At 37.2% G+C, this 12,229-nt stretch overlaps 1 protein-coding gene across 1 annotated transcript; it reads left to right on the top strand.

Annotated features, from left to right (window-relative positions):
- The first annotated feature begins 3,452 nt into the window (after window positions 1-3,452).
- On the top strand, window positions 3,453-12,008 carry LOC147320719 (cyclin-A1-like). The gene is made up of 9 exons (XM_086308901.1): window positions 3,453-3,749; window positions 7,796-7,942; window positions 9,537-9,756; window positions 9,846-9,940; window positions 10,087-10,313; window positions 10,439-10,643; window positions 10,752-10,865; window positions 10,964-11,097; window positions 11,233-12,008. Exons 1-9 carry the CDS (start codon window positions 3,747-3,749, stop codon window positions 11,282-11,284), a joined length of 1,197 nt encoding a protein of 398 aa, XP_086165027.1. The 5' UTR covers window positions 3,453-3,746; the 3' UTR covers window positions 11,285-12,008.
- Window positions 12,009-12,229: the final 221 nt, after the last annotated feature.

The following is a 12,229-nucleotide window of genomic DNA, read 5'->3' as shown; positions in this document are numbered from 1 at the left end:
TTTTCTTCTTGCAAAAACCAGTGAATTTGAAAATATCTGTCCAGCAAGAATAATCCTCAGCAGATTGGGGATGCCTTTTCATCTCCTTATCCTTCAAGTTAGTGGCAACTTTCATCATCCTTGCTTCTATTTTTGAACTTTTCTGTGCTCAGGATGGGAGACAGTCTCAGCTCTGGTCCCTCTCAGCACTGTAACACCTCTGGACCAAAGGCCTCCTAGAGATATGAAACTCGTCCTCAGCTTGGTGTCTCCTGGACTGTCCTGCTCAAACCCCCAGCACATCTGATGCATCCAAGCCTTTCACTGGCAATGCATCCCACTAATGAAATGGTACCAGCCCTATGCTATCTGTCACGGGCAATCTGCATCTGCTTAGGGAATGAACGGAAATGAGAATGAGAGATTAAGAAAACAGAGGAAGACGGACAGACTTTGTGTCCCATGAGCTGGTGCCTGTGCAGATATTGATTTTATTTTAACAGAAGAAAATAACCACATCAGGAAACCTTATCCCCCATGCCTACTGTATAAAATAGGCAAGGATATATTATCAGGTCTTTGGTAGAACAAAGTTCCAAAAGCATTTTTCCTGTTAGAAAGAAAATTACTGCTCTCCCTCGACGTAACATCCTCCTGTTTGTGTTTGTTTCTCCCACACACTGATTCAACAGATGACGGATGATTCAAATTTTAACGTATCAATTTACATTACATTACTTTGGAGGAAAAGAATACACAGCTGAGTTTAAAAATGACCAATAACAGTGGAAGAAAGATGCTCCTTCCTCTGCTGTGGCATGAAAACACTGTTTAAATCCAAATCATCAAACATGAATTTTAAATACATGAATATATTGTTATATGTGTGAGGAAAACATGTCTAAAAAGGGTCGTTTTGAGACACTGTGGACTCTGTTTAAAGGTGGAAGGTTTGGTAATGTGCCCGTAAAAAGGCACAGTCGGCTACAAGCGAAGGACCCTTACATCAAATACTAGTGTCAGAACATATTAAGAGCAATGATTGACTCGAGGCTAAAGAAGCATCCTTGTGACCGAAAGGCTAAAAGTGGGAATTTCTAAACTCAGCAGCAGCATGACTGCTTCCTAAATACCTCTATACCTGTAGTTCCTGCTGTGACTAAATAACACTAATAAAAACAACAACTCAAGATTATTCCACAAGGTCTGTTGCCAAAGAAAGACATAGACTTTGAGACACTTTGGAATTTTAATTAGCTGAACATTTCCTCAATTTGCATCACCTCCTTTCCCGAGTGGGCAAAAGTTCAGGGCTTTTTTGCTAAATTAAATTTAACAGGGTCACAGTGTCATATGCTTAGAATTTTATTCAAATCTTATTATTATTATTTCCTTGCACCATGACTGAAGAGAAAGCCTGCCACCTGATGGACTACACAAAATGTGCACTCATTTTTCTCAGGCAAAACACACACAGGCTTCAATAAAGATCATTCATTCTCTGTGAATCCACTGACTACACATTTTTGTGTTTATACTTATGTACATGGAAACTCCCTGTTCAGGGGCACATTACATAAAGGTATTTTTTAGCTTCTAGCAATTTATAGCTTCTTGGAATACATTTTAATGTTTGGATATGAATGTTTCCGCTTTGTTTTCTGCTTGTTTGTTTTTGTTTTTTTGGTGTAGTTATCTAATAATGGATCAGTTGTGACTCCGACAATGTGTCATCTTAAAAATGTAAAAGATATTATTTGCATTGCTGCTTGTCTTTGATCAGTGGCTGTTGATCAATGGTCATGACAATTTGCATATTAATGATCAAAGAACTGACCTCACAGCCCATTGTTCACCAGAGGTGCTAGTTTCAGTCATTGTGCAGAGGTACTGTTTATAGGTTTGGGGAAGCCTTCAGGAAACCTGAGTAAGGAAACATTTCTCCCACTGAAAACGCTACATCAAGATGAACAAAATCAACTTTCTGTGACTTCCTTACCTGCATGATTGAGCCTGCATCAAGACGTGGTGCTGAAGGTTCTACAAAAGTCTTTTAACATGATAACTTGTCTTCTACTTATGGATCTTTATTGACTACAGCTTAAAAGATGGCTCAGTGCCAGAAAATCAACCCATTTAAATGAACTCAGTCAATTCTGCCATGAAAGTTCAAATTTCACATTTCAAATTTTATTTGTCACATTCACAATCATACACAGTACGACATGCAGTGAAATGCTTGTTGCTCTGCAATGCCCGACCATAAAACTACAGGAAACATTTACAGGAAAACGGATATAAGAGTTGCATAATAGATAAAAAAAAAAAACATTGAAGTAAGCTTGTAAAGAATAATATGTAAAGAATAAATTAAGAATTTAACCTAAGAAGTAAAGTTTGAACTAAGAATGAAAGTTACATTTTAAAATAAAATGTGCAATAAACAAATTGAAGAAATTATAAAAAACTGTGCAAATAAACAGTGTGCAAAGTAACAGTTTACAGTGGAGTAAACAGGTTACTGAGGTATAGTAATGAGGTACATCATGTTATTATTATTAGAGTGCATGTGCATTGATGTGATGTATGAGAGAATCCAGTCCTACAGTCCTACATCTCCTTATGATGGCTTCTAAAAGCATCTGATTGAGAAATTGAAAGAAATCATCAAAATCCCACAAATTGCTATGACATCCATGTCCATGATGACTGAAAGTAAACTTCTGACCACACATGGTTGTGTAATCAGGCCTGTACAGCTTCAGGTGTTTCACCAAATGCTGCTTGATGGAGTCAGCAGATTTAAACAGTGACCCAGATAAATGTCATCTTTACTTTCTGCTGTCACATTGTTCCTCCATCCATTACCAGGTTTCCCATGTTTTAGCACGTGAGTGAGAGAAGACACAACGTTAATATTATTTATAATATAATATAATATTTATATTTATAGTTGTGAAAATAAAAGTAGGTAAATAGATTTTGTACTCAAAACTTTACAAAAGTTAGGGTTAATCAGTGTGTATATTTTTGTAACACCCACAACTTTATAGATGACGAATATGGTAAGAAAGTGAATTTAAAAATAATATTTAACATTATTCATAAAGCAGAAGAGGGAAAAAGGCCAAGTGAGATTCTCTGTCAAGCAGTTTTTTCAGCATGTTATAAAATGATAAAGTCCTCTACGATTCACAGAAATAATCTTTTCTTTTTCTTCTTTTCCCTTTTTTTTAGCAAAGACTATTTATATGTGGAGTATGGCGAAGAGTATTAATAACTTATACATGCAGGCAGCCTTCCTGTTCAATAATTCTCCTACAGCCCCTGCAGCACCTGTAGATTTAATAAAACACACTGACCGAACACAACTCATTTTTCTCGCCTCAGGGCATCAGTTAAGATTGATCTATAATATGTAGAGTCGAAGTTGTGACGAGTTCAAATAAAACTAATCAATCACGGGAAAATATTGAGCGGATAAATCCAGTAACCCATGTGACGTTGACCGTCGGCGGTTGCGTTCTGCCACGTGATTGGACAGAGACTCAGGAGGAAATAGCTGATTTTCGAGGCAAACATCGCCGAAAGAAAGTAAAAAAAACCCTGCTACACCCAGAAACCTGCTTCAAGTCACGCGAAGAGATCCAGAGGGCGCTGTTGGTACAGATTATTAACAACCAAGTCAGGGGCAGCTGTCGATTGTCCGACTTGGTCGGTGGTGGTGACGCTGAAACGCTAAACTGCTAACTGCACTGATCCTGATCATGGTGAGTTTACAGTTAGGAACAAATACACTAAAAAGTACATGTAACCATGAGCTGGCAGTGGTCTGTGATACATCGGGGTGATGCACTGTGTTTTCACAGTGCAACATCCTGTTTTCCTTGATTTTTTTCTGACTGATTCCTTCTGCTAATTTTTAGTAACCATGGCAATGTGAGACCATAATTGCACCGGGAATATTCATAGTGCCGTGCAGGTCCTGAGTCACCCCTGATTCCTGGATATTTTTCCTCCAATGATCCAGACTGTCTTGTATTTTTTAAGTGGTCTTGAGCAGTAGCTCTCCAGGCTTTCTAAAGAGCTTTCACAGTGTTTTTTTTCCCACCCATTTTCTGTCCGGTCCGAGTAATATTTTTGTTTTCTTCGGGTTTCTTTTATTTATTTGTTTGTTTGATAAGGCACTTAACACTGACACGAATGATTAAAGCTTAAAAATAATATATCAATGTTGCATCTACAACAACTTAGCAAATAAACAATTTTTAATATCATACTTAAAAAGGCCGACACAAAAACATCATAATTTATTCTAACTGCTTTTTTTGGCGAAGAATTTTCAGTCGAAAATTTTGAAATGTATCCTGCATTTGCATGTATGTTTGCACATTTCAATAAATCTGTCCTCCAAAAAACCTTCTTTTTTAAAATTTTTCTAAAATATAAAGAAAGGAAGGGTGGCTCAAGACTTTTCACACCACTGTAAATGATTCTTTATTTCATTTTTAGAAAATATGAAAACAATGCATACTAATCTTTCCTTACTGAAAGATTAAAAACATGCCTTTTTAAAAAATAGAATTACTGAAAAGACACTGTGTTCACACGCTTAGTGAATGGGAACTTTTATACTTTTTAACATCCTAATAGTGGATTATGCTTCTGAAGTCACAGAAAGTTGATTCTGTTCATCTGGGCGTCGCATTTTCAGTGGGAGAAACTTTTCACCACTCATCCCAATGACTTCTTCAGTCTTAGCTGACTCCAGGTTTTCCCACCCTTCTAAACAGCGCATGCACTGACTAACGATGGGCTGTGAGTTCAGTTTTATGACTGTATACAATTGTCATGACCACTAATCAATGACCATGAGTTAATGTAATTAGCGAACTGTGTCCTGATATATTTATATGGCTCAGTGGTATTTCAGAACAGGATAATAGACCCCTTCTTTCACTTCCTCCATATGCAAAGTAGACATTCTAGGTGAAACTGGGGAACTTATGGCACGCCCATGTTTATGCCATATTTGTCTACATAGTGTGTTGATGTTTGTGACACACAACTTCTGATTATTAGATCAAAAGTAGATCAAATTTCCTTTACTGCCTGATCTCATACTTTAAATTCAGATACATTTTGAAGAGTTTACTTATCTCAAAGTCTTTATTGGATCTGCTTTTCCTCTGATTTTTAGTACATTAATGGTAAAAACAAAACAAAACTGTCTCACCTGTTTGTTTAGCAGGTGACTCTATGATTTGTGAAGCTTGGAGACCCTTAACAGAGGATTTCATTTATAGATTTAGACTCGTAATTTTTCTGCAATCCGCGACTGAATCTCGGTTCCTGTGATCCGCCATCTTACTCACGCACTAGCTTTAGGCAGTCCTTGCCAAAGTGAGTAAAAATGACATCAAGATGTCATTTGTAAGAGTTACAAACCCATTCTCTCTCACTGTAGTATTGAAAAAGGACATGCTCAGGAATACACGGTGTAACACTTTTGCAAACAGTTTTTTTGTTGCTATGACCTCAGTTGGTGTAGATTTAAGATGACCTATGACTTTTCTCTCTTTTACCATTTTTTTTGTGTATTTTTACTTGCAGAGCTGAAAGATTCACTTTTCAACTTTTAGTTGTTTAACTCATTTAATACCAGCAGTTTTTAGTAATAGTAAACTGATCAATCCATGCATTTTTTTTTTTCACGTAGCTTCACCGGTCCCTGCCTCTTGTATTTGATAGCTACAGTTGTGGTTAGACGTTTACATTTACTTATCAATGACATGAATGCCCTGCTAATTTTGGGTTTTGCCATCTTCAACCAAACAGTTTCAGTAAAAGCAGTTTTAATTATAGTATACGCAGCACAACACTGAGCATCATCCCTGCCATACATGCTCCATCTCCTGTTTTTAGAAAAACAGGAGGTGGAGAGTGATTGGAGTCAAAATGAGCTGGAAATCTGTGACAAACTAGAATCAGTAGAGCTTTAAAAAGGGAACAGTACAAATTTTATATAGAAATTCCACCCATGATGCCAGCAGGGACACAAACAGTAACTATATTCTACATTGGAGAAACTAAAAGGACATTCAGCTGTGGTCAGAAGTTTGAATTGACTTTTCTCTAATCCACACAGGGTCACAATTATACATACGGGCTCAAATACATGCATTCACTTAAATCTTTTTATAAGTGGTCAAAAAGTTGTACAAAGTCTTGAAAAGGCCAAGGAGTGTTAACTCATTATTAGTGATTATGGTCGACTACAACTGTTATTTTCATTTGCCAGGACAAAAAAGATTTGTTTGACAGCACTCATTGGATTGACCAATGCTCAGAACAATAGGGACGTCTAAGAAACTCAGTGAAGATCTAAGAAGGAGAATCGTAGAGTTACAGAAGTTGGGAACGTCGCTAAACAATTTCTAGACACCTGCAGATTCCAAGATCATCAATTCAAACTAGACTATATAAGTACAAGTTATTCAGATGTGCCTGAAGTCTGGAAGAAGACACAAACTTTCACCTTCGTGCTCATCTGAAATTTGAAAGTGCATACATGGATGACCCAAATTCCTGTTGGAGAAATGTTTTATGGCCAGAGGGGTTTAGGAACAACCCTTACATTGGGAGGGGGGTCTGATAAATTTGTTAAGCAATATAGGAATAAAAGCTTTAATCGTTACACTCCAGAGGCACGTCATCTCATCAGAAAAAGACTTGGCTATGTTGATCATGACTCAAAGAGGGAAGGACACTCTTGGCAGGGTTTACATTCTGGGCCAGAGAAGACAGACGGTTTGAGAAAGCAGTAAAGGAAACCAAAGCCCCCATCTGTGAACGACCATCGTTCAAAACGGGTGTTGGCTAACGACTCGAGCTTATCCACGTAATCATAGACAAAGATTAAGCTATTTGGCCTCAATGACAAGTAAATGTAGTAAGGAATAATGATATGTAATTCATCAACTTCACATCAAAACAACAGTTAGATGGCTGAAGCTTGGACACAGTCGGGTGTGAACTGTGATCCCAAACACAAAACTGGTTTTGTAATGGATAAAGCAGGCTAAAATTAAGCTTCTGGAATGGCCTTCCAAAAGCCCTGACCTCAACACGACTGATAATCTGTGACACATGTCCACCCTAGTTTAAATATGAACCCTGCCAATTCTGTCAAGAAGAGATCTACCCAGAATTATGCCAGAAACTCGTTGATGGCTACCAAAAGCATGTGGTTGAGCCACAACATGCTAAGAGACATTTAACCAAAGAGAAACTTATACCATAGGGTTAGTGGGGTGTGTATGTATATTTTAAAGCCTGTGTGTGTACTTTTGAGCCTGTGAGAATTATAGAAAGCTATTAAAGATGCTGTACAAATATTGCACCCTGTTAAAAGAGCAGTTGAAAGTGATAATTAAAAGCCCAAAGTGACCATGACTTTGATGCACATGATGAATGCGTATAAACTTCTGACTAAAACTGTAGTTGATCTCCCTTATATGATATTTTCTATGTGATAGTTTTATTAAAAAAACAAACAACTTCATCCACTTTAGCGCTGCGAAACCTGTAATGTGTTTTCCAACATTTCTCTAACTTAAAATCAGTCACTTGCAATCCTGTTTGGCTGCTATACTGCTTTAAAGCATTTTTACTCTGAAAGTAAAGTCTTCATACTTGCTTGCTGTGTTTGCCAATGTATACAGGAAATTGACAGAGACCTGATAATCATTATAATCTTTCTGGATAAAAAAAAGCATATTTTTTACTTGTTCTTTTCCAATGTCTTTGTTTAAAGATGAACTTTAGCAAAAGTCAACGCAGTCGAGCCAGCAAAGAAAATATGGCACCCTCAGCCAGAGTAGATACACTGCAGAGGTCCAAACAGCGGACGGTGCTCGGAGTCTTGTCAGAAAATGAACTGCGAGGTCGATCCCTCAGCCAGGTAGGTGACAGAGAAAAAACACTCCCCACCGCTGTTAACGTGACAATCATGTTAGCTTGTCTATGTTGGTTCTCAGTCATCTAGGACAAAGTAAATGTTTCAGCTTTCATTTAAGAGGCTTCTTCATTTGATATTCAACCTCTAATGGAGATTGTGCCATTGGATGTCATCCCGAAGGTCACTGAGCTACTATTGTCACATGAGCCAGGTACAGCAAATTTATTACACCATAAAAACAAGAAAAATTAAATATTTTAGAAATACCTCAAAACCTTTTTGAAACTAGCAATTACTGTATTTACCAACATACTGGTCTTGTCTGAGAAGCCAGAAATTAATCAAGCATAAGATTTAACATCTAAAATGGATTTTTCTGTTCAGGAATGCAAGTAAATAATTTTAGTTTGGCTTCGTAATCACATCATTTTCCTGCTTTTTTGTAAAACAGTAAAATTGAAAATGAACTGTTCACCAAAATAACAGTAATAATTATATTTTATACTTAAAATTGTCATTCTGATTAAAGAGCTTATGCGTATTGGTAGATTAATATTACAGAAACCAAGGTTGTTAAATCTAAACTGAAAATTAAAACTAGACACAAAAAACTAAAAAGCAGACCTTTGAAAAAAAGTTAAATTACTTTGTGAACTTGGAAAACTAAATAAAATAAATAATAATAAATAGTGTTTTTTTTTTTTTTATCAGAAATTGCCTCATGAGGCTTTGATAGTTGTGTTTATTGAGACTGTGGATGACTGTGTCAACTGCTTTCAAAAGGTAATGGGTCGTTATTGTAATGTATTTACTGATGTCCTTAAATCTTGTCTCTGGTATGTGCCCACCATAATAAAGTGAATTACTAACAACTAACAACTAAAACTAAGACTGAAACATTTGACTTGAAGCAAAAGGTTAAAATGAAATAAAAATAAAAATTAAGACTAGAAATGAATTAGAAAAGTGTTTTTGGTTATTATCAATACTGCTGATTTAGGGTGGATGAGTAATAAACCTTACACTAGGAGTTGGTCGGATAAATTTGTTAAGCACTGCATGAATAAAAGCTTTGATCAGTGCCAGTGCAACACAAGACTCCACTAGATTGATCAAAGGAGAAAGGAAACTCTCGCTAATGTTCACAATGTCTGGACTGAGAAAACAGACGGTTTGAGAAAGGTGTAAAGGAGGCCTTTGTCCACTGTGAACGACCATCGTTGAAAACGGGTGGTGGTTGACGACTTGGGAAGCTTTCTCAGGAGTTTCAGCTGCCACTCAAGTTGCCTCAGATAATTTTAACAAATCAAACGATGATGAATGGGACAATGGTAGATAGAGGCTTCACCCTTTGTCCCCATTCTCAGTAATGATCAACGCCCCTTTTTCATACCTTCACTCATGTGTCGACCCAATAGTAGGTCAGCGACTCTCAGGACCAAGTCCCACTGGGGGTTTATATATCTGGAAGTTCTCTCCTCTGTTATTTCAAAACTGAACAAGACTCGTGGAGGAGAAGGGAAACATCACGCAAGAAATCCAGCTCTCTTCTTTTTAAGGAACCAAGGCCATCATGTTGGGTTATTATCATTTTCAGGGTGGCCAGTTTTCCAGACACAGCTCAACCTCAGAAAGCTCTCAACTCAACTGTCTGGGCTGCCCTTCCAGCTCCAGCTTTGATGTGTACGTGGAAGAGGCTTGCGAAGTTGTCCTTGCGGCTTCTGGCGAAGAAGTTGTCGGACACCGTAATTACCAAGATGAGGAAACCAATGCCCTGCACAATGAAGATATGGTAATCATGCTGGAGCTGAGTTCAAGTGAGTATGACAGATTAAAAAAGAATCTACCAAGAAAACTTGTTGTTTTTTCCTCTTTCCTTAATGCTCATTACTTTTTACTTTTATAGGTCCACGCCAGGATGCTTCTACGCCTTCTGAATCTGAGGAGGTTTTTTGTGTGGAGTATGCCAGAGATATTCACCAGCACTTGAGGAATAATGAGGTTTGAATTTTTTTGTTTGTATGTTTGGTTATTTTTATTTATTTATTTGCCCAGTGACCTCCATAATTTCTTTCAACCTTATTGCAATGTAATTGTGACTTGTTGTTCTTTAGTTCACTATATAATGTTTTGGCTTCTGATTGCAGATTGCATTCAGGCCAAGGCCAAAGTATTTAGAAAGACACCCAGAGATCACGGATGATATGCGCGTCGTTCTGGTGGACTGGATGGCTGAGGTGGCGCAGGAATTCCAACTTCAAGCTGAAACTCTTCATCTTGCTATCAATTACTTGGACCGATTTCTCTCCCTCATCGGAAATGTGAAACGAGGCAAGCTGCAGCTGGTTGGCACGGCTGCCTTGGTGATTGCTGCGTAAGTCAGTTTGTTTCTAATGATCAATGCTTTTTTTCCCCTTTTCTTTTTTGCTAATAGTCTGTGCTAATAGTCAACCTTACATATAACATGCCATCTGATCTGCTACTTTTTTTTTTTTTTAGAAAATATGAGGAGAAGTCACCTCCTAAACTCGACCAATTTGTGACCATCACAGACAACACCTACACTAAGAAACAGCTGCTTCGGATGGAGCAAGCATTTCTAAGTGTGCTGGGCTTCAACTTGGCGGCACCCACCATAAACTCGTTCCTTCACCTTTTCATGGCCATCCAGTCTGTCTGTGCCAACACCAAAAACCTGGCCCTGGTGAGTAAATTGAACCATTTAACAATAGTCAGGCCAAATGCCTTTAAGGAATATGGATATGATTTTCTATTTTTATTTATTGTATTTTTTTTAATTTCTGCTTTCTAGTATGTGGCGGAGTTAAGCCTGCTGGAAATGGATCCATTTCTACAGTACAGCCCATCTATGGTTGCTGCTGCAGCCTACTGCCTAGCTTCCTACACCATAAATACGTCTTTATGGGTAAGTTTAATATTTTATTTGGTTAATCTAATTTTATTGAAATTTCTTAAGAAATTAGGAAAAAAATGTGACTTTTAACCTGTGTTTTTCTGCTTTAGCCCGATTCTTTAGTGGCTTTTAGCGGATACACGATGGCTGACATTTCTCCCTGCCTGACTCACCTGTACAAGCTATACGCCAGCGCAGAGAGTCGCCCACTACAGGGCATCAGAGAAAAGTACAAAAATTCAAAGTAAGGAATGGTTTATGTATTTTAAAATTCAAACCACTTTAAAAACAACTATGATAAGATGAAAGCCTGTCATGTGCAGTTTTGCATGTCTTATTTTCTGTCTTTCCTTATGATGTTTTCTGTCTCCGTTTACAGGTACTGTGGCGTTTCATGGATCACTCCCCCTGCTTTTTTGTTTTTCCCGTGACTCACTGCTACACCCATCTGACACAATGAAATGAAGAACAAAACAAACAAAAAAAAAACAAGCAAGCAAAGTGGCATTTGCTGCCAAGACTATTCATATAAGCCGATCTGGACTTTTTTTTTTAAAATTTATGCAGATGAAAATAACCTGTCCAGATGATCCAGATATCTGCAATAATAAGCCATGTCTGATATTTTTCGAGTTGTTTTGCATGAAAATGTCTGTTTTCTGGTAAGATGCCGTAGAAGTGGTTACCTCAGAAGGTTTCCTGCATCACACACTATTGTCTTTTCATGCAGAATATTTGCTTTTTACATTTGTATATATTTGCAGTGTGTGCTTTTTAAACTTTTATTAACTTTTTTTTTCTACAGCACTTGTACATGTGCAATACATACTTGCAAACACAAACCGCAAGATTTATGTTAACACAGAAAATGATTTGCATTAAAACAAACCGCCTTTTAAGCCTGAACTAAGGCACCATTCTGCGCAGTTAATGTAAAAGTGAACTAAAAGCCACTTTTTATATGTACATGGTGGCAATGGAAAAAGTTTTGGAAGGTAGTATTTAGTGGTAGTTTACTAGAATTATGTATTATGACTGATTGAAAAATGTTTTTAGATAGTATGAACTTTTCAATAAAAGTTCATAGTTTCACAAGAGTTTTTGTCACTGTGTTTTATTTCTTCTTCTGAATGAAATTCTTAATGCATTTAAATTGCAATGTTTAAATATTGTTGTAGCATCCAGTCGAACTGAGAAGGCCAGAACTGATGGTTGTTGAATGACCTTTATTATTCCTTGCCGTGTATCAGACAACGAACCAACGTAAGAGCTAGACAAACAAATAAAACAATTAACATATTATTCATGTAACAGCATCTTAACCGCTCATTACGCTGGTCTAACCGTTTTCTATTAAACTATATAATACATATTAT

This window comes from Aulonocara sp. 'chitande type north' Nkhata Bay, linkage group LG10 (genome assembly GCF_057382095.1).
Source record: "Aulonocara sp. 'chitande type north' Nkhata Bay isolate Kocher_YH1m ecotype deep benthic linkage group LG10, A_spYH_male_GT1.1, whole genome shotgun sequence".
Taxonomy (NCBI): domain Eukaryota; kingdom Metazoa; phylum Chordata; class Actinopteri; order Cichliformes; family Cichlidae; genus Aulonocara; species Aulonocara sp. 'chitande type north' Nkhata Bay.
This window is presented reverse-complemented; position numbering and strand designations above follow the sequence as displayed.

Bases quoted from the DNA above. Each gene is read 5' to 3' on its own strand.
- LOC147320719 (XM_086308901.1), top strand. The intron at 10,314-10,438 runs GTAAGTCAGTTT...TTTTTTTTTTAG, and splicing joins GCTGCCTTGGTGATTGCTGC to AAAATATGAGGAGAAGTCAC. The intron at 11,098-11,232 runs GTAAGGAATGGT...CTCCGTTTACAG, and splicing joins GAAAAGTACAAAAATTCAAA to GTACTGTGGCGTTTCATGGA.